Source organism: Mus musculus, chromosome 15, assembly GCF_000001635.26.
Source record: "Mus musculus strain C57BL/6J chromosome 15, GRCm38.p6 C57BL/6J".
Lineage (NCBI taxonomy): Eukaryota > Metazoa > Chordata > Mammalia > Rodentia > Muridae > Mus > Mus musculus.
In genome coordinates this window covers 98,122,529-98,141,791 of record NC_000081.6, presented here as the reverse complement: position 1 = coordinate 98,141,791, position 19,263 = coordinate 98,122,529, and the positions used below count along the sequence as shown (strand labels likewise).

Sequence of the window (19,263 nt, the reverse complement as noted above, 5' to 3'; positions counted from 1 at the left end):
AAAAGAACAAGTGCTCCTAACCACTGAGCCAACTCTCCAGCCGCTGCTCTGGGGAACTTCCTTTTCTTCTCTTCCATCCCCCTGGTTTGAGTATTGGGCCTCATTACTAGAGTAATAGGTACTCATAGTTAGGTGTATTCCATATCCCCCTGGTTTGAGTATTGGGCCTCCTTACTAGAGTAATAGGTACTCATAGTTAGGTGTATTCCATATCCCCCTGGTTTGAGTATTGGGCCTCCTTACTAGAGTAATAGGTACTCATAGTTAGGTGTATTCCATATCCCCCTGGTTTGAGTATTGGGCCTCATTACTAGAGTAATAGGTACTCATAGTTAGGTGTATTCGGGCTTAGGACTCCCCTCTCCACTCAGGCAGTTCTGTATCTTCCAACTCCTTCCCACAGGGAGCAGATGTGAACTGCACGCACGGCACACTGAAGCCCCTCCACTGTGCCTGCATGGTGTCCGACGCCGACTGCGTAGAGCTCCTCCTGGAGAAGGGAGCAGAGGTGAGTGACAGTTTTAATGTGTCTGCATTCACAAGTCATAAAGACTCGGCCCTCATGTTCTCTTTGCACCTTCCAGCTTACTTTGTAACTCATGGTGACATTAGCATTTACGTTACTAAAGCAAGGTGTAACCATGAACCCATGTGATTCTAAGGATCTTATCCCTTTGCCTTTCTTAGTTTCCCTTCACTTAAGCTGACATGGCTCCCGGAAGGCGTTTGCTTTCTTTCCTTCCCTGCCTACCTCCTGGGCTGGTCATGTTTCCATTGCCCCCTCTCCTGTTGACTATCCAGTTACAGGAGTCCAGAGGCTCCTCAGCTCTGATTAATTTTAAGCCCCATGAGACATGTGAGATTCTGTAGAGGATCGCCTCAGGGCTATCCATTCCTCTGGATATGGTCACTTGTGGGGTGTTTTCCTTTCCCACTAGCTATTTTTAGCATAGCTCGATCTTATTGTCTTTGTAATGTATCTTAAGATAAAAATCCAAAATTAATTTTTGAAAGTAGACTCTTGGTATTGGCATGAAGCCATATAAGGTAAAGGATGATTAGAATAGACTCTGAGCCAGGCATGATGGGTAAGTATTCACCTGTAATCCCAGCATGGGGAGGGCTGAGTCAGACGGACTCTAAGTTGGACGCCAACTTGGATATATAACAAGATTTTATCTGAAGCTGAAAATTCCTCATCCCCAAAAGGACTTTGGAACCAGATTTCATGGATTCCAATTCTGAGACAAGCACTTGCAGTTGTGTGACCTTGAACATATTCCATAAACCCTTTTACCTCATCTATAAAAGGGGTGTGTAGGGCTGGAGAGATGGCTCAGTGGTTAACACCGACTGCTCTTCCAACAGTCCTGAGTTTAAATCCCAGTGACATGGTGGCTCACAGCCATCCATAATGAGATCTGATGCCCTCTTCTGGTGTGTCTGAAGACTGCTACAGTGTACTTACATATAATAATAAATAAATCTTTAAAAAATAAATAAAAGGGTTGTGTAATAAGGTTGAAAGTTTGGATTGCTGGATTGTAGCTGATAAGTAAATACATGGCAAATTAATGTGGCAAGTTTGTCAGTGAGCAGGTCTGAAAGTGGCATATGCAGAGGTGACAAGCCATCAAGCCAGTGTGAAGTCCCAAACACACTGGACAATAAGCCGAAGAACCCAGTCCAACCATAGCACCTCCGTCCAGCCATGATTAATAGCAATGCCCAGAGTGAAAAGTGAGGGCTAACAAAGTAAACGGTTAACTCATTACGTAAACTCATTACGTGGTTTGGTTCTGCTTTATTGCCCTGTATGGTGTGATGGTGTGAGTAGGTGTGGCCTCAGAGATTCTTGTGTTTGAATGCTTGGCCCATGGGGAGTGACATTATTAGGAGGTGTGGCCTTGTTAGAGGAAATATGTGTCTGTGTAGGAGGGCTTTGAGGTCTCGTGTTCAAGCTAGTTAGTATAAAACACAGTGGTCTCCTGCTGCTGCCTGTGGATCAGGGTGGAGAACTCGCAGCTCCTTCCCCAGCACCATGTCTACCTGCGTGCTGCCATGCTTCCTGCCATGATAATGGACTAAACCTCTGAAATTATAAGCCAGCCCCAATTAAAGAGTTTCCTTTATGAGAGTTTCCTTGTATCTCTTCACAGCAGTGGAAACCCAAACTGAGACAGGAGTTGGTACCAGGAACTGGGATATTGCTGTGGCTAGGCCTGACCATGCTTTTGTTTGGAAGCTGTGGATTAGGAAAGCAGTGGAATGTGTGATCGTGGCTTAATGAGCCATCCCAGTAAGAGCAAGGCAAACAGTTGTACTAAGGGTGACTGGGCTATGAGGCTTGGCTCAAGGGGTTTCAGAGGAGAAAAGGTTTAGTGTGTGGCCTAGAGATTGATGATAATTTGGTGAAGACTGTGGCCGCTTTTGCCCTTGTCTGGAAGAGTCTGTCTGAGGCTAAAGTGGAGAGATTTATATTAATTGAATTAGCAAACAAGCTTTCAGAACAGCCTAACCTCATCATGGAAGCGTGTGGCTCGGTCCTCTGAAGAACATTTTCATGAAATGTAGCAAGCTTAGAAAGGAAAAAAAGAAAATGTGTAGTTTGAGGATTAGAAGGACACCAGGAAGTGGGATGGAGCTAAATCTTGTGTTCAAGGAGATTAATAGGTTAAAGATATCAAATGGAATTAAGGGAGTGGTGACCTTGGGACAAGATCCCACAAAACTCAACTTCATCCTGTGAAAAGGAAAAGCTTATAGAAATCCCAACACCACTGGAGACAGAGGCCAGCAGATCTCCGAGTTCAAGGTCAGTCTACAGAGCCAGGGTCAGTCCAGGACAGCCAAGCTGAAGGAGCTAGAAAAGAGAAAGCTGGTGAGAATGTAACAGGAAAAGGGGGTCGTGTTCCAGCCCCCAGCAAAGCAGCAGAACTCGGCAGCTTTGGCAATGTGGCTCTGGGTTTAGAGTCAAGAGTAGAAGGGGTTACTGGGGCAGCTGATGCTGGTTAGCTAGAAGTAAGAGATTAGTGGTGATAAAGAGACCAGCATCTCTGAGGTGAAATTATTTTAACGATCTATTTATTTATGTATATGAGTCCACTGTAGCTGTACAGATGGTTGTGTACCTTCATCTGGTTGTTGGGAATTGAATTTAGGACCTCTGCTTACACTGACCAACCCTGCACGCTCAGTCTCTGCTCGCTCTGCCCAAAGATTGATTTATTATTATAACTAAGTGCACTGGCCGGGCAGTGGTGACGCACGCCTTTAATCCCAGCACTTGGGAGGCAGAGGCAGGCGGATTTCTGAGTTCGAGGCCAGCCTGATCTACAGAGTGAATTCCAGGACAGCCAGGGCTACACAGAGAAACCCTGTCTTAAAAAAAATTAACTAAATAACTAACTAAATACACTGTAGTTGTCTTTAGACACACCAGAAGAGGGTGTCAGATCTCATTACAGATGGTTGTGAGTCACCATGTGGTTGCTGGGAATTGAACTCAGGACCTTTGGAAGAGCAGTCAGTGCTCTTACCTGCTGAGCCATCTCTCCAGCCCAAGGTGACATCTTCTGGGAAGTGTTTTCTGAGAGCACAGAGACTGTGTTCCAGAGATAGCCAAGGTTGCACCTCGTGCTGCAGCTGGACTTGGTGATGTGTAAGAGTCACCCAGGTAGTACTGGTCTTGAAGGCATGAAGGGGTCATGAAGAGCAGCTGAGGCTTAGCACTGTGAGAGGCCATGGAAGGCCATGTGTGAAGGTGCAGCCTCTGTTGTACTTTACGGCCTATGGCTGAAGGGGTCATACAAAGGAGTTGAGGCTTGGCACTATGAAGAGAGCCTATGAGAGGCTATTGGTAAAGTCTAGTTGAAGCAGAAGACCCCAGTATGTTGTAGATGCCAGTACCATGGGATGATCACCAAGAGTGGCGGCAGCAGTGGAGTGGCTCAGCCCGAGCCTAGAGTGCTACAGGGGGCAGAGCTGGATGAGTGACCCGAGCCCAGATCACGTGTGGGTCCCAAACATAGGAACAAGAAGCTGTAAAGTCGAAGTTCCTTTGGAGACCCCAAGGTGTTAGAGATGCCAGAGCCATGGGCTATCTGCTGAGGAGAGCTGCTAACAGGGAGTGGAAGCAGCCCAAGAAAAAGAGCTGTGTTGCAATCAACAAAGCTGAAAGAAGATGGAGAGGCAGTTTGGTGTTTGGTCGTGCTTTGGTCCTGTATTTCCTCACTATAACGTTTGGAATGGTAATGTATATCCTGTGATGTCAGAAGTATGTGATAGGCTTTTGATTTTGATATTAGAGAGGATTACAGTTAAGAGATTGCATGAATCTCAGAACATACTTTGAATTTTAGACTTCTAATTTTAAACATTGCTGAGACTGTGATAGACTATGGGGACTTTTGAAGTTGGGGTAAATGCATATTGCATTGTGTTATGGGTACAAGCCTATATGGGGGCCAGGGAATGGAATGTGGTAGCTTGAATAGGTTTGGCCCCCTTAGATGCATGCATCTGGATGCTTGACTCAGAGAGAGCAGCATTATTAGGAGGTGTGGCCTTGTTGGAGGAAGTCCATCTCTGTGTGGGTGGGCTTTGAGGTTCCATAAATGTTCAAACTGTTTAGTATAAAGCACAGCAGGCTCCTCCTTCTGCCTGCGCATCAAGATGGAGAACTCACAGCTCCTTCCCCAGCACCACGAGCACCGTGTCTGCCTGGACATCGCCGTGCTTCCACCATCCGTGCAACGGACTGAAGCTCTGACGGCTGTGAAGGAGTTTCCTTGGTCATGGTGTCTCGTCTCAGCCATGGAAACCCAAACTAAGACACAGGGTGTGAAGAGCATCTTAGGCCCTCTGTAAACTAGGACTTTGAGATGATAGTTTGAGTGAGGCAGCAGCTATCCCAGCACTGCAAGTTTGTGCTCTTCCTGCCAGTGAGGTTATCTGAGTCTCTGTAGGGTTAAAAGCACAACAAAGTGAAAGAACTGAGTTCTGTCATCATTATTTTTCCTCCTGGTTTCCATTAATCACACGATAAGTGTCAGGGTAAAATAATGCTGTATTTCTCTCAGCAGTAGTGCAGACTTGGACTTCATCCTTCCCTCCTTCTTCCCTGCCCAGGGCAGCAATGCTCATAAGCAGAGAGGTGGGCACTGGTTAGCCTGATAGCTGTCTGAGGTCAGACAGTTTTCTACGTCCCTCATCCCATCTTGCTCATCACTTCCCACATTGTTGAGAGCATTGCATGACAAAGGCAGTGGGAGAATAAGCAGAGGACTCTCTGACAGCCTCTTCCTTCTCCCAGTGCCCTGCCCAGTGTAAAATAGTTCCTTCCTCTCTGCAGGTCAATGCCCTGGATGGTTACAACCGAACGGCCCTCCACTATGCAGCAGAGAAAGATGAGGCTTGTGTGGAGGTCCTACTGGAGTATGGGGCAAACCCCAATGCACTGGACGGCAACAGAGACACCCCGCTTCATTGGGCAGCCTTTAAGAACAATGCTGAGTGTGTGCGGGCTCTCCTGGAGAGCGGGGCCTCCGTCAATGCCCTGGATTACAACAACGATACGCCGCTCAGCTGGGCTGCCATGAAGGGAAATCTTGAGAGTGTCAGCATCCTTCTTGATTATGGTGCTGAGGTCAGAGTCATCAACTTAAAAGGCCAGACACCCATCTCCCGCCTGGTGGCTCTGCTAGTGAGAGGACTTGGAACAGAAAAAGAAGACTCCTGCTTTGAGCTCCTCCATAGAGCTGTTGGACAGTTTGAATTAAGGAAAAACGGCATCATGCCCCGAGAAGTGACCAAAGACCAGCAGCTGTGTGAAAAACTGACTGTGTTGTGCTCAGCACCAGGGACGCTTAAAACCCTCGCCCGCTATGCTGTGCGCCGTAGCCTCGGTCTCCAGTACCTGCCCGACGCAGTGAAGGGTCTCCCACTGCCAGTGTCTTTGAAGGACTACCTGTTACTCTTGGAGTAGCTTGGAGGAGGCATTGCTGCCGTCATGCGGACGGCTTTGGGTGAGGCTTCCTTGCCATCCTGTCTCTTTGTTGTCAACACAGAAAAGAAGGTGTTCCTGCTGTGTGGTTTATAGATTTGAGGCAACACATAACAGTGACTTATGCATCGCCTCCCCTCCCATCCCAAGCAACCAAACCAAAACCATTTACCTCACTTGTTTGCCGTGTTATTGCTTAGTTGCTTTTTTATATTCAGCCCTGCAAAAGAAGTCTTCCCCGGATCCCTTAGGCACTTCAGTCACCAGTGTAACCCATTTCCTAGGAAGATGTCACGTTCTCAGAGTGCACAGTTCCCTTTGGGGCCGTGCTGTAGCACGGTGACAGAGTTCCTTCTGAAAAGTTCTAGTTGATATGACAGCTAACAAATGAACCCCCAGTTAACAAGAATTATGCTCCAAGGATGAGTGCTTGAACTTCAGGTGCTGTGTAGACACAGAATTTGGCATTCAGGAGCACTTCCATATGGTACCCAGGGGCTAGTCATCCAGTAGGTGGGACTTCACCCGGATATCTGGCTGTTCCCCTTAAAAAGAAACACTACTTCCCAGCAGTCCCAGAACTGCCAGGCCATCCTTCTAATGTGGCTCTTTCCCTGAAAAGTCCTGTCACTAATGAGCTGAGCGAGCATCCCAGCATCCCCGCACCTCGGATGAAGGTCTCTCTAGTAGGGGTGGGGGCCATTGGGCCTCACTGCCCTGTCCACAGAGCTTCATTCCTTACGAGTTTGCATTTTGGTTTTGTTTGTTTGTTTGTTTTTGTTTTTGTTTTTTTCCTACTCTCTTGGAACCTTTGCTTTTTTATTGAGCTGTAGAAGATGGTGGGGTAAGTGGGGCTGGGGACAGAATACAAAAGAGGTTCTTTGGAACTGGCCTTGCCTACCCTAAAAAGACCCATTTCTGTGAACAAAGCTCCTCTTTTTGTGTCCTTAAACTAGATGAAGTTGATTTTGACCTTAAGTGATCTGTATGCAAGTTGGAAAGCACTTTTTAAAAAGCTGGCTGGAGACTACACCCAAATGAATAGGACCTTCTGACGCAGCTAACTCAAAAACGTGTGCCTGCTTTTGTTCTTTCTGTTGCTGGGATTTGCCCATTTGAAAAAAGAATAAATAAATAATTCTAAAAGCAAATTTGGCCACTTCCAGTTTCTACTTTTCCCTGCTTCCCCTTCTGCCCATTTATAAGAAATTGCTCAGCTCTTTCAGCCTTTCCTTCTCCCCACAAGTGATCGTGGACATGAGTGATCAGGAGAGTGAGGGCACAGTGCACAGAAAGCCTCCACTTCCCTGAGTCCCCTACCCCAGGGCACAGTGCACCGAAAGTCTCCACTTCCCCAGTCCCCTACCCCAGGGCACAGTGTACAGAAAGTCTCCACTTCCCTGAGTCCCCTACCCCAGATAGGAGAGATGCTACAAGTCAAGTCTCCAAGGCTGAGATTCAGTACTGTAGGCAGCTCCTCTTAGCCTAACCGGGAAATTAAAATGCTAAAGCCCAACTCTACCCACCAAGACTGAATTGTTCAGAATGGAACTTGGCACTGCCATTCTGAAAGGCAGCCAGGCGCATTCTGCTCTTCATCCTGCTTGGGAATCATAGAAGATGCCCTTTCCTTTCTCATTGTTGACACTTGGGTAGTTGGGAACAAGACGTCTTGTCTGCATGGGCTCCGTGTTTCTCAGTTGCTTCCTAATGACAGTCAGTGGCTAGTAATACATCCAGCAGACACAGTGTCACCGGCCTTTGACTTTGGGAATGTACTTAGTAGGTTGTTTTTCTTCCTAAGTGGTCATTGTCAACATTTGTTTTCAGATTCCAGATTTTTTTTTTTTTAATTTTTGAGGATTGGCCTGTCCCTTTTTTTTTTTTTAAGATGTATATGATATATATGAGATACTAGAATACTGCTCTTTATGAAGTGTCATTTTTCCTGACTGTCAGTGAACCCCCCTCCGTGCACCCTCTCCCCAGTTTCCTTCTCCTAGTCTGTGTAGTTGGTCGGGCTTGGGTAGTGTGTGAGGAGCAGAATGGCTTCAAGATCAGCTTGACTAGTTAAGGGCACTTGCTCTTGCAGAGGACCTGGGCTCAGTTCCCAGCACCCACGTGGTGGTTCAGAACTGTCTGTAGTTCCAGTTCCAGGGATCTGACACCCTCTTCTAATCTCTGTGGGCAGCAGGCATGTGTGTGGTACACATACTGTCAAGCAGGCAAAGCACTCATAAACATTACACATACAGTAAATCTTTAAAAAAAATTATTTTGAAACAGGGTTTCTCTGTGTAGCCCTGGCTGTCCTGGAACTCACTCTGTAGACCAGGCTGGCCTCGAACTCATAGAGATCCACCTGCTTCTGCCTCCTGAGTATTGGGATTAAAGGTGCCACCACACCTGGCTTAAAACATATGATCAGTTTGACTCCCAGTTTTGTGAGGCTCTAAAATCTAGACCTGAATCGCTCTGAGACAGTGTCCTCATCTCTGAAGAGAGTTGTCAGCACTCCCTCCATGACGCTGTTTTGGGGATTCAATGGTAACATGTAGAATGCCTAACACAGCACTTGGTGTTTAATGTTAATTTCTCTGGCCTTTCAAGAATGCCAGTGAGCACTAACTGAGATTCTGGCAACAGCCCATTTAGAACTGCCAAAAAGTACCTCAGACAGCCAGGTCCCTATTCCAAGACTCTCAGTGTCTTTCCTGCTTCAGCAGGGAAGAAGGAGGCTGTATGGAGGAAGGAATAGGCTTATGTGCAACTGAGAGTCACAGTCTGGTGTGATTAATCTTCACCTCAAATTACAAATAGGGCGTGCTCCTGTCCACCTGGGGTACAGTTTACAGTCCCAAGCCTGAAGCCCAACTGCAGGAAGCCCATCCTTCCGTAAAGAGGATGCAGCTTCTGTTGTGGACCAGAAGACAGATCTCAGCTAAGTACGACCTGACATCCTTCCGACCTACACAGGTTCCAACCAACGCAGGTTCAGCACCGGTGTCTCTGCTCTCCTTGCTTACAAAATGCACATGTCTTCCCCGCAAAGGATCTGTCAGAATCATGCAGATTTGAGCGGAGATTGTGGGATGGCTAGGAAAAGTGAGACTGGGTAATGGGTATGTGACCAAGAAATAAACCATCACTTTGTGCTCGGAGACAGGCACATACGATAGAGGGACCAGTGGGAGAGGAAGCTGAGGGTCAGCCTCTTGTGTTCTGGGTACACCGAAGGGAGCAGCAAGCAGAAGGACAGTCATGAATACTGCTCTTCAGGGAGGGACACAGGGCTGATGTCACAGTCCCCGTGGGGAGATAATAACAAGAGCGCCCAAAACACAGTGGCCAGCTGGCATTTATTAGTGTAGTTACACTTCATCACTGTGGTGCGAGTAAAGGGACCTAAGACTCTTTGTTATCACAAAGAAATAAATAAAGCTTATTTTTAGGAAAACTCTTGAGTAGCTGAAATCTAGCCGTAGCACTAGAGAGACCCAGCCTGTGTGACCGATGAAGCTGGAGTGGAAGGGAGGAAGGACAGCCACCTAGGAGAGTCACTCACCGCCCCTCCTCCAGCTCCTGGCCACAGCTGATCCTGGTTGCAGGCATGGAGTACAGGGAAACCTAGAAGGGGAGGGGCTGGGCTAGAACACTGAGAAGCCATGATCTACCAGGGTGTGAGCTGACCATGGTCACATGATCTTTCCCCCTCACTCCAGAGAGGTCTAGACGGCGGCTTCTCCAGACCGTTTCCTTGAAATGTGCTCCAGGTGGGCGTGGTCGGAGGTGTCCAGATCAATCTCGTACTTGGCTAGGATTTTGAGGATTGGCCTCAGCTTCAGCCACCACTGTTCTTTGGGGATTCGGTGTCTACAGAGAAATGAAGTGATGGTGAGGTGGTGTCGCTGTCCCCCAGTGAAGTTCTGCCAGAGGCCTATGGGAAGCAGGTGGGCAAAAGCGGCTGGAGTACCCACAGGTGGTACTACCCAAAGGAAAGCACTGGAGACTACTAACAGGCCATGGAAAGTAGGGTTGGCAGGGAGCAGAAGGCGGTTCTAGAATGTAATAATGACTCACTCAAAGTCTGTCTGGTCCTTCAGCTCAGTTACTGGCTGAAAGACCAGGGCCCTCTTACGCATCCCCAGAACGCAGCCTGAGTCAGGGGTGTTGGCAAAGATCCGTCCTGGAATAAAGGACAGTCAGTTATTCTCAGCTGAGGAATGGACCTCTGGAGAGGGAGGGGGCTCACCCTCCCGCCCCACATACCATTACGGTAACTCTCCTTGATTTTCCCAGACATCCAGTTCATAGCCTTAGCACCCATCTTAGTGGCAAAATTCCTGTCAAAGGGAGTTGGGCTTCCACCCTGAGGGAGAGAAAATCAGAAAACTCAGAGGACAGGATCCTGATGAAGTGCAGATGTCTAGATATGCAAAAAAGAATGGGCCTTGGGTTTACAGGACGGAAGTCAGACCATGGAAGGACACTCCGAGACACTGAAGGGACCCAAGGGGAGCTGGCCTGTGATCAAGCGCAAGGGACAGTCAGTTAAAGGACATGGTAATCACATGGCTCTCCTCACTCCACAGGTGCCAGATCCCATTTCACTCTGTCTGCTTGTTACTGTGGTAGCTTGGCAGTCACCATCATCACTGATACGGAAATGTCCTCTGGAACCCAACCTAGCTGTTCCAGGGAGGACCTCAGAATAGACTGTCAGTTTTTCTATGAACTAAGAGGAAACAGGTAGAGAAGTAGGAGGGGGGTAGAAAAGGACATAGGAGAGTGTGTGTGTGTGTGTATACATATGTACATACATATGTACATACATATGTACATACGTACATACATACGTACGTACATACATATCCATCCATCCAATAACAATCTGTTCCCACAGAAGCTGCACCTTCCCTCAACCCAAGACACTGGGAATTCTTTGTGGGTAGAGGAACATTGGTGTTTATGAGGCATGAGCTGGGGCCACCTGAAACTGGTACCACCCAGTAAGAGGCCTTTCCCCTGAAGCCCAGTTAGTGGAGAGGGGAGCCAAAACGAACAAGCGCCTACACTCGGTCCTCAGGCTCAGGACGAAAGGGGAAGGTACGGTGGGAAAACCATCTTAAGTAGGCACACTTGGCTCTAATTCTCATCTGGTAAATGGTGTTGAAAATGTTTTTCTCCCTGGACTCCATCTTCCCCATCAGAATCACTGGTTCTCAACTAGAGGTCCCCTGGGGGGCACGTGAGTGTCTTCAGAGATATTCTGTTAGCATCGACAGGGAGGTATAGCTGGCTGACCTGAAGTAGGTGATGCCAAGCTCCTGCAGAGCACAGAGCTAAGAACTAACACGCCCAGTGGCTGTGATGCCAAGGCCAAGGAACTGTATCCTAAGCGAAGAGAACGGATCCCATCTCTAGGCCGCAGAGAGGTTTGAGCAAGAATGGCTGTCATTGGCTCATGTATTTGAATGCTCCACCACCGGAGAGTAGCACTATTAGAAAGGGTTTTACGAGGATTAGAAGGTACGGTCTTGTTAGAGGAAGTCTGTCACAGTAGGTGGGCTTTGAGGTTTCATAATGTCCAAGCCAGGCTCAGAGTCTCTCTCTCAGCCTATGGACTAGGATGTAGCTCTCAACTACCACTCCAGACATGATGCGCCTGCTGCCATGTGTGCAGCAGCCATGTTCCCTGCCGTGATGATAATGGACTAAGCCTGAAAGTGCAAGCAAGCCCCTAATTAAATGCTTTCTTTTATAAAAGTTGCCTTGGTCATGGTGTCTCCTCACAGCAATAGGACAGTGACTGAGACAAGTTGTGTCTAAGACAAGTTGTGATGTGATGACCCAACCTTGTTGCACAGTAACCGTGAGGTAACTGGAGCTATCCAGTGGGAGCTCCTTGGCTGTTGGGGGCTCTGGTGTCTTGGGCTGGGAGTCTTGGCTGTTACCTGCTGCATGTGGCCAAGCACGTTCTTCCTGCTATCAAAGATGCCCTTCCCCTCCTCAGAGTACAGGTTGAAAATGAAGTCAGTAGTGTAGTTCTCATTGCATTTCTCATTCCTGCCAGGGAAACAGAAGCCTGGGGGTCCATCCCTCCTCCCCACCCCCACCCCCAGGGAAACCAGAAGTAGGAGTCCATCCCTCCTTCCCCCAGGGAAGCCAGAAGCCTGGGAGTCCATCCCTCCTCCCCACCCCCACCCCCAGGGAAGCCAGAAGTAGGAGTCTGTCCCTCCTTCCCCCAGGGAAGCCAGAAGCCCGGGGTCCATCCCTCCTCTCTGCCCTTTGCTTTCGAAAGCTGTTTTATCTCCTCCCAAGGTTCAGAGGACAGGCTGTTTCACTCCTCTCCCTTACAGCAAATCCCTCAGGTTCCCAGCCACTGAGGGACCCATAGCCTAGGCCACCCTGCCTAGTCTCTTCTAACTGGGAGCACTGTCCCGGAGCCACCCCGAGCTACCTCAGCACCAGGCCTCTCTTCACAGTTGTTTTCATCTTCTGCACCAGATGTTCAACATTCACCTGGACGGGAAACGAAACCCCACACTTTGCTGGGATTGCTCAAGGTGGACAAACACCCTGCCCCTCTTCCACATCAAACCTGGGGGTGGGGGCGCGCCCAAGCCAGGGTTTAAACTGGGTCTATGTCTCTTAAGAAGTTTAGTGCTGCTGAGACAGGCAGATCTGAGAGGAATCATCAGAGAAGCTTCCCTGATTGTATGTTTCAGCCCCGCCCTCTCCTGCCTCTCTGCCCCCTTCCCTCAGAGCCCAGTGCGCACAGCAGTGTCTTTACACTGCTGGCAAGGGTGGGTCGTGTGTACATCGGTGGCTCAGCTGTTAAGGATGTACCCTCACTGAAGCTTTGAGGTGGGCAGATAAAGAAGAATTCTACTCTCTGCCTTTGGCAAGGATTGGCCAGGGCCCTGAGCTGGGAGGTCCCCCAACTGCCTGCCAAATCTCTACGTTGTAGCTTTCTTCTCCACTGAACTCAAAACAGGAAAAGTCATGACCACTTGACCCTCTCTGTGAAATACGAGCTGAGTCTTGCTCAGAGTCAGAGATACTTCCCTCAGAACTGGAGTGGCATCAAGAGAAATTTGAGAAGACACCATGGACTCCTCAAACATTTAAACTACCTGCTCTCTTAAACCAAACCTGTCTCACCTACAGTACGGAAACAATAGCTTTGGATGCCTGTTGTGAAGATAAAGTACAAACTCCATCAAAGGACTTAACAGCATGCTACCATCCCATAATAGAAGCTATGCCCATGTATGTGAGACTGCTGGAGAGCACCTGTGAGGAGCCCTTGTAGTCTTTCCAGGGCTGGGCCCTTGGGCTCCAAACTCCCCATTGACTCTCATGGCTCCGGTTGCTAAAGGACCACTCAGGAGATAGGCTAGAATGGGAGAGAGACACCTAGCAGGCTCTGGCAGCCAGCTACCTGGAGATCGCGAATGGTGAAGGGTTCCTCAAAAATGTAGGCAGCATCAGCCCCAGCGGCCAGCCCTGCCATGGTGGCCAGGTAGCCACAGTAGCCACCCATAGTCTCGATGATAAACACCCGACGTTTGGTGCCTGCTGCAGACTGCTTGATTCGGTCACAAGTCTGTAAAGACAACGGGCCGTGGGAGGACAGGGTCAGAAGTCTCATCTTTCTTCTTCAGCTTTTCTCTTTAATTCAACTCCAGAGCTATATCCCAGGCCGGTGAGAGCCCTGAGCCTCATCGAGCGCCTGCATTCAGAGAGGGCACTGCATTGTAGAGCTTCTCTCCTGGGAAGAAAGCTGCTCTGTCCTTAGTGTTGCTAAGAATAGGGGTATCAAACTATACACCTCAGAACACAGAACAAAAGGGCCCTTGGATAGCAATGATATATTTCTAGGTAGCAAGAAGGCGTTCCAGCACAGATGTCTGGGCTAGGCAGAGACGTGCTCAAACACTGCAATTTACTTAAAGAAAGAGGTTCGCTTTCTAGGACCAGGGCAACAATCTTGGCTGACGGAAACGGGAGGTGGCAGGCACTCACCGTGCAGATGGTGTTCAGTGCTGTGTCAGCCCCGATGCTGAAGTCTGACCCAGGGACGTTATTGGAAACCGTGGCCGGAATGACCACAAACGGGATGCAGAGCTCATCAAACTGCTTCCTGCCTTCCATCAGCTCCAAGCCCCCTGTGTAAGCCTAGAGAGAAAGAGCAGCAGGGGCAGACGTGAGAAGGGAGGGAGGGAGGAGGGAGAGAGGAGGAAATGCTGGGATACTCACCTCAAAGCCCCCAATGATGACAAGGCCCTGGATGTTAAACTTGGTTATGTTGGCACTGATCTGTTCCAGGTTCTTCTTGGGGAGAGTCCTGGTTGACCAGTGGCAGGGGACAGGAAATCAGGAAGGATGGAAGCAAGATGGAAGGAGTGGAAAGTTAAGAATTAGAAAGTGAAGCCGGGCAGTGGTGGTGCACACCTTTAATCCCAGTACTCGGGAGGCAGAGGCAGGTGGGTCTCTTGAATTCGAGGCCAGCCTGGTCGGGAGAGTGAGTTCCAGGATAGCCAGAGCTGCCCAGAGGAAGGAAGCCTTTCCCGAAAAACCAACAGAACAACAACAACAACAAGAGAACTAGAAAGTGCTCTTTCTAGTGCCTGGGCCCGTGACCTGTTCTCCCCACACTCTCACACATTCTAGAGTTCACAGTCGACCTTTTAAGTGGTCAGATCTGCTACGTGACGTGTGGTTGGGCTTCTCCATCCAGACTGAAGATGCTATGAGTTTGAAGAGCAGTAGACATGGGCCCTAATACAATGGGTTGATGCCCACATTCAAAAGCATCTTGACGGGGTAGCTGGGACCGGGTGCTCCCACAAACCATTTACCTTTTAGTACCAAGTTTGGAACCACCTTGACCAGTCCAGCCTCCAACATAGCTCCAGCCAGCCTCCTCAATCTGCAGGGAAAGGCCATACAGCTCTGCACCATGGCCAGAGCGCCAGGAAGCCCATGTGTGACTAAGGCCACTTCTTGGGTTCTGATGCTTCAGAGTTCCCCTAGGTGGGAAGATGACCCAGACGCTGGCCTGTCCCCTGCACTGAACTTCTCCCTCCTTCAGGAATATTAAACACCTAAGACGGTGGATGCTGTGCTGAGCTCTGGGGCAAAGAAATAATAAGATGTGATGTTTGGCAAGGTTTGTTTCAGAGTTCCTATCTTTATCACCCACAAATTCAATATGCTTCCTGGAGAGAAGTTAGGGTGTTGAGGAAGCAGAGACGGTGGACTGGCCACTCCCACGCTGACCTGCTGTGGCCCCATACTGTGCGTGTATGTCTCCCTTGTGTTTCCGTACCTGACCTTTGGCCAGACCCTCAAAGCCATCATGTACGACCAGCACCCGGTTGCCCTGGATAAGGCCAATCCTCACGGTAGAGCGAACAGCGGCATTCATGCCAGCAGCTGGGGCCCCCACATTCATCACGGCCACTGTGTGCAACCCACCCTGTTCAGGGAGAGAAGGAGAGGCACGCCCTCAGGGGGGAGATCACCAAGAGCGGCAGAACTCTTGAGTCTCTAGGGACACGTGTGACAATCACTCTCCCAAGGAGCTAGCACAGAGCCTGCAACTTTATCCTACAGAAGCAAAAATTCTTTACCACAAACCGCCATAGGCAGCGGTGTCATCATTATGTAGCAGACAAGTGGCCCTTGTAGAATAGCACTCTCAGCATGTGGCCCTTGGACCACTTGCATCCCAGTTGACCTGGACAGCTTACTGGACAGCACATCCTATCACTGGTCCAGACCTCGCTCTGCTGAGGGAAGGGCCCAGGGATCTGCATACTTTATAAGCACCCCGGACAATTCTAATAGGTAGTAACACTGAGAGCCACTCTTTCAAGGGGACAGTGCGGACGTGGGTCAGGCTGTGATTAGACGCACAGGACCAAAGCCCTCTTTACTGTTTCTTCATGCACTTCTGTCAACCCTGGACTGGGGGTGGGTCTTGAGTTCCCTGGTAAAAGCATGGGACTAATATCTGGGGTGGCGGATGGAAAGACATCAAACAGGGTCAGGGCTGCAGCACTGAACAAGAGCAGGGACAAAGATGCAGCAAGGCTCAGGTTGTGTGGACCACGGGCAGCACTTCGTAAAGAGGAAGTGTGGATGGGGAAGGGCAAGTTGCCAGTACCTTAGAGACTGGGGGTCTGACATGAGCTAGAAGCTTGTATACCTCCCAGTTGTTCATGAAGCTCCTATAAAAAGTACAAAGAGAACAGGGTGTCTTCAGGCCGCTCCCTGCGGCAAGCACCATAGGAATCTGGGTCGGGAGCTGGGTCTCACTGAGTTCTCACAGCGTGCACCTCTCAGGAACTAAGCAGGCACCGGGGGACTACACAGAGGCTCGGAGGGGATGCTCATTCACCAACCACTCCCTGAGCGTTCCTGCCGAGGGCACTGTGCTCAGCAACACCTAGAACCTAGCTGAGCTCCAAGTCTAGAAACGGCAGATAAGAATAAAAGGCTCTGTCCAAGGAGAGCAGCCCTGGATGAACTGAGCCTCTTGGGCACCTCATAACTGATTTCCCTGGGGAAGAAATCGCTGCAGGCAATAATTAGAAAAGGCAGCTCATGTTTGGGGCCTAGAGTGATAAATATTTTTGGCTTCACTGTGGCATCTGCTGTAGTTAGCCAGTCTCTGGTTATCTTCTCACCGGCCTCTCAGCTTAATGGCTTCATCAAATCTCTTCTCATCCATAGCCTTGGTCACGTCTTTGGTCTAAGGGAGGAATATAGCAACAGTCACGACTCCAAGGCACGATTCTGCGTGACCAGATCTGCTTCGATGGGGTCCTGCTTATCTACACTGCACCTCTTTCAGTCCCCCAAACTCTCAGAAGCAACTTTCTTTCTTTTTAACTGTTCCTGAATAATGAACCGCAAAAGGGACTCGGTTAGAATCCTGGGCACAGCAGCATGGTGTCCACAGGTGGCAGTGCCTCCTGTCTACACGCAGGTCCCTGCCCAGCCTTGGCACCAGGGAGGAAATGAAGAGATTCTACCAGGTGAGAAGGGTCCCTGCCACTGCTACTCAATGACGTCCCCGCCACATGTTGCTCAATGCCTGGTGTCTCCTCGGGGCTTTGGGGACACAGTCTCAAACATGGCTGCAGGTCATTGGGATCCTCAAGTCTCAGAGAGAAGCGGGTCCCAAAATGAGGGAAATTCAGGCGGCCCCGCCAATCAGGACAAACACCCGAGATCAGCAGTCAGCCACTGTATTCCGCTTGTTAAGGAGTGGCTACCCTGGAGTAGGGAACCCAACCTTTCCGAGATCCTGTGTCAGAGGCATCACAGCCTCCCCCAACCTTTATCACCTTGGAGGTGAGTAGTGGTCACCCTGTTGATTTAGAGGAACACATTTGAGGTAGATGTCATAGAGACATGAGAGGTGCAGCCTGCTAGAAGTTATCACCTTGGAGGTGAGCAGTGGTCACCCTATGTTGATTTAGAGGAACACATTTGAGGTAGATGTCATAGAGACATGAGAGGTGCAGCCTGCTAGAAGTTAATAATTAGCACTCTCCGAGTCTTAGTACTGATAGGAGGGGACGCTGAATTTGTGACCCTGCGTAACTACATGAAGGGGTGAGGTTGGCAGTTGTATCAGAGAGTGCGTGATTCTTCCATCTTCCGTCGTAACACTTCACAGATGGGATGCTGATGCTGAATGACGGGGCCCAGCTCCTGGCCTAAGAGGGACTGCAGTCCACTGGGTCCTTTCCCGTGTCTCGCACGAACCATCCTGCCTTCTCTACTGGGCCCACAGATGTTGACCTCATGCCCCCCCCCCCCCCCGGAGAAGAGTGGGGTCCGTACTTACCACCTGCACGCACTCCATGAGGGGCAAACGCACAGCCTGGTTACCAGAGAGGCTCACCACACAGGCTGGGGTGTCTGGGGTCCCCTCCAAAAGTGCCATCACTGCTTCCACACCCATCCTGCTGCCCTGCGGGAGTCCACAGGACAAAGGATCTGCTTAGCTAAGGGCCAGGATGCTCAGGGCCCTCTCCACATCCTCGGCTGAGGTCCACAGTGAGAGCTCGCACCCAGGTACTTGCTGTGCCTTGCCTCCCTGCCTGGACCTCATGTAACGCTCGAGGCTTTCTGCCCTTTTGTCATCAGAACCCTAAGGACTGTACTTGGTTCCAGAGAAGCAAGTCCAGGCCACATTGTGATCAGCAGACTGTGTGTTTAATAGTACCCTCTTCTGACCGCTAAAGAAGAAGACTGCCTTTCTTTCACGTGAAAAGGGCTAGTAATGACCAAACTGACTATCCAGGGCTACATCCTAGTAGCTTTGCTGATGCTTAGAGCTTGCTTGGAGGCAGTGATCCGGATTCAGGACTCGGGCTGCTAGTGCCTGGCATCATCTTCGCAGGTGGGAATGGAAAAAAACCACTGTGGCCTAGGCCAGAGGAGGGACAGTATGACTAATGACAAACCTCACAGGACAGCAAGGCTGGGGCTTCTAAGGCGTGGCAACCTCAGAATCCTGTGACTTACCAGGATCCGGTCAAAGGCTGATGGTGTCCCACCCCGCTGTACATGTCCCAGAACAGTGACCCGGGTGTCATATCCAAGGCGCTTCACCACCAGCTAAAAGGACAAGGAGAGAAACATAAAGGCAATGGGAGCAGATCGGCAGTGGCTTCCTGAGGTAAACTACGACAAAAGTGTTTTGTCATGAGATGGCTCCTGGCAGGAGAAAAGCATGGGCAGAAGATAACAAGAGGAGGTGCAGGGTCACAACCCAGAAGCCACCAAAGGTGCTGGGCGTTAGGGCTGCACACTAACGTTCTTGATGTCTTCTGAGGTGATTGGCTTCCCGTTCTTGTCGATGGCACCTTCAGCAACAATGATGATGTTGAGACGAGAGCCACGGGTCCTTGTCTGGTCAAAAGCAAGAGAGAAAGTGGTTAATGGAATTAATGGAGGGGTAGACAATAGATCACTCACAGAACAGGGTGAGGGGTTCTGCTCAAGGCAAGATAAAGTGCCAATACCTCACTGAGCCGGCGACAAAGGTGTTCTTCCCAGTCATCGTCTGGCGGACACTCAGGAATAAAAACCCAGTCGGCCCCACAGGACAGAGAGGTGACAAGGGCCAGGTATCTAGGATGAGAGCCAGAAGCATGGACAGAAACCTTTATACCACAGGTAGCCTCATCACACCCACAACCATCTCCTGGCCTCCATGGTTGATGAAGGACACA

The 19,263-nt window shown here is 49.7% G+C and overlaps 2 protein-coding genes across 13 annotated transcripts in view; one reads left to right on the top strand and one right to left on the bottom strand.

The window, feature by feature from the left end:
• Asb8 (ankyrin repeat and SOCS box-containing 8) overlaps positions 1–7,155 on the top strand; it is a 30,960-nt gene extending 23,805 nt beyond the window's left edge. For 4 of the 7 annotated variants that reach the window (XM_006521542.4, XM_030248819.1, XM_011245775.3 and 1 more), the window contains 2 exons: positions 404–508; positions 5,354–7,155. In XM_006521542.4, the coding sequence (XP_006521605.1) occupies positions 404–508; positions 5,354–5,986 (738 nt within the window). In that variant the 3' untranslated portion in view covers positions 5,987–7,155. The remainder of the gene's footprint in view (positions 1–403; positions 509–5,353) is intronic. The other 3 variants (NM_001170711.1, NM_030121.4, NM_001170710.1) reach the window with 1 other exon arrangement.
• A 2,189-nt stretch (positions 7,156–9,344) lies between these two features.
• The window catches only part of Pfkm (phosphofructokinase, muscle), a 39,859-nt gene continuing 29,940 nt past the window's right edge, over positions 9,345–19,263 (bottom strand). For all 6 annotated transcript variants that reach the window (NM_001163488.1, XM_006520601.3, XM_030248412.1 and 3 more), the window contains 16 exons: positions 19,054–19,162; positions 18,845–18,940; positions 18,554–18,646; positions 17,871–17,996; positions 16,702–16,766; positions 16,179–16,242; positions 15,339–15,488; positions 14,869–14,939; positions 14,267–14,354; positions 14,033–14,185; positions 13,449–13,613; positions 12,465–12,526; positions 11,959–12,070; positions 10,274–10,373; positions 10,085–10,190; positions 9,345–9,877 (listed from right to left, as the gene is read on the bottom strand). In NM_001163488.1, coding sequence (NP_001156960.1) covers positions 9,733–9,877; positions 10,085–10,190; positions 10,274–10,373; positions 11,959–12,070; positions 12,465–12,526; positions 13,449–13,613; positions 14,033–14,185; positions 14,267–14,354; positions 14,869–14,939; positions 15,339–15,488; positions 16,179–16,242; positions 16,702–16,766; positions 17,871–17,996; positions 18,554–18,646; positions 18,845–18,940; positions 19,054–19,162 — 1,705 coding nt within the window. In that variant the 3' untranslated portion in view covers positions 9,345–9,732. The remainder of the gene's footprint in view (positions 9,878–10,084; positions 10,191–10,273; positions 10,374–11,958; positions 12,071–12,464; positions 12,527–13,448; positions 13,614–14,032; positions 14,186–14,266; positions 14,355–14,868; positions 14,940–15,338; positions 15,489–16,178; positions 16,243–16,701; positions 16,767–17,870; positions 17,997–18,553; positions 18,647–18,844; positions 18,941–19,053; positions 19,163–19,263) is intronic.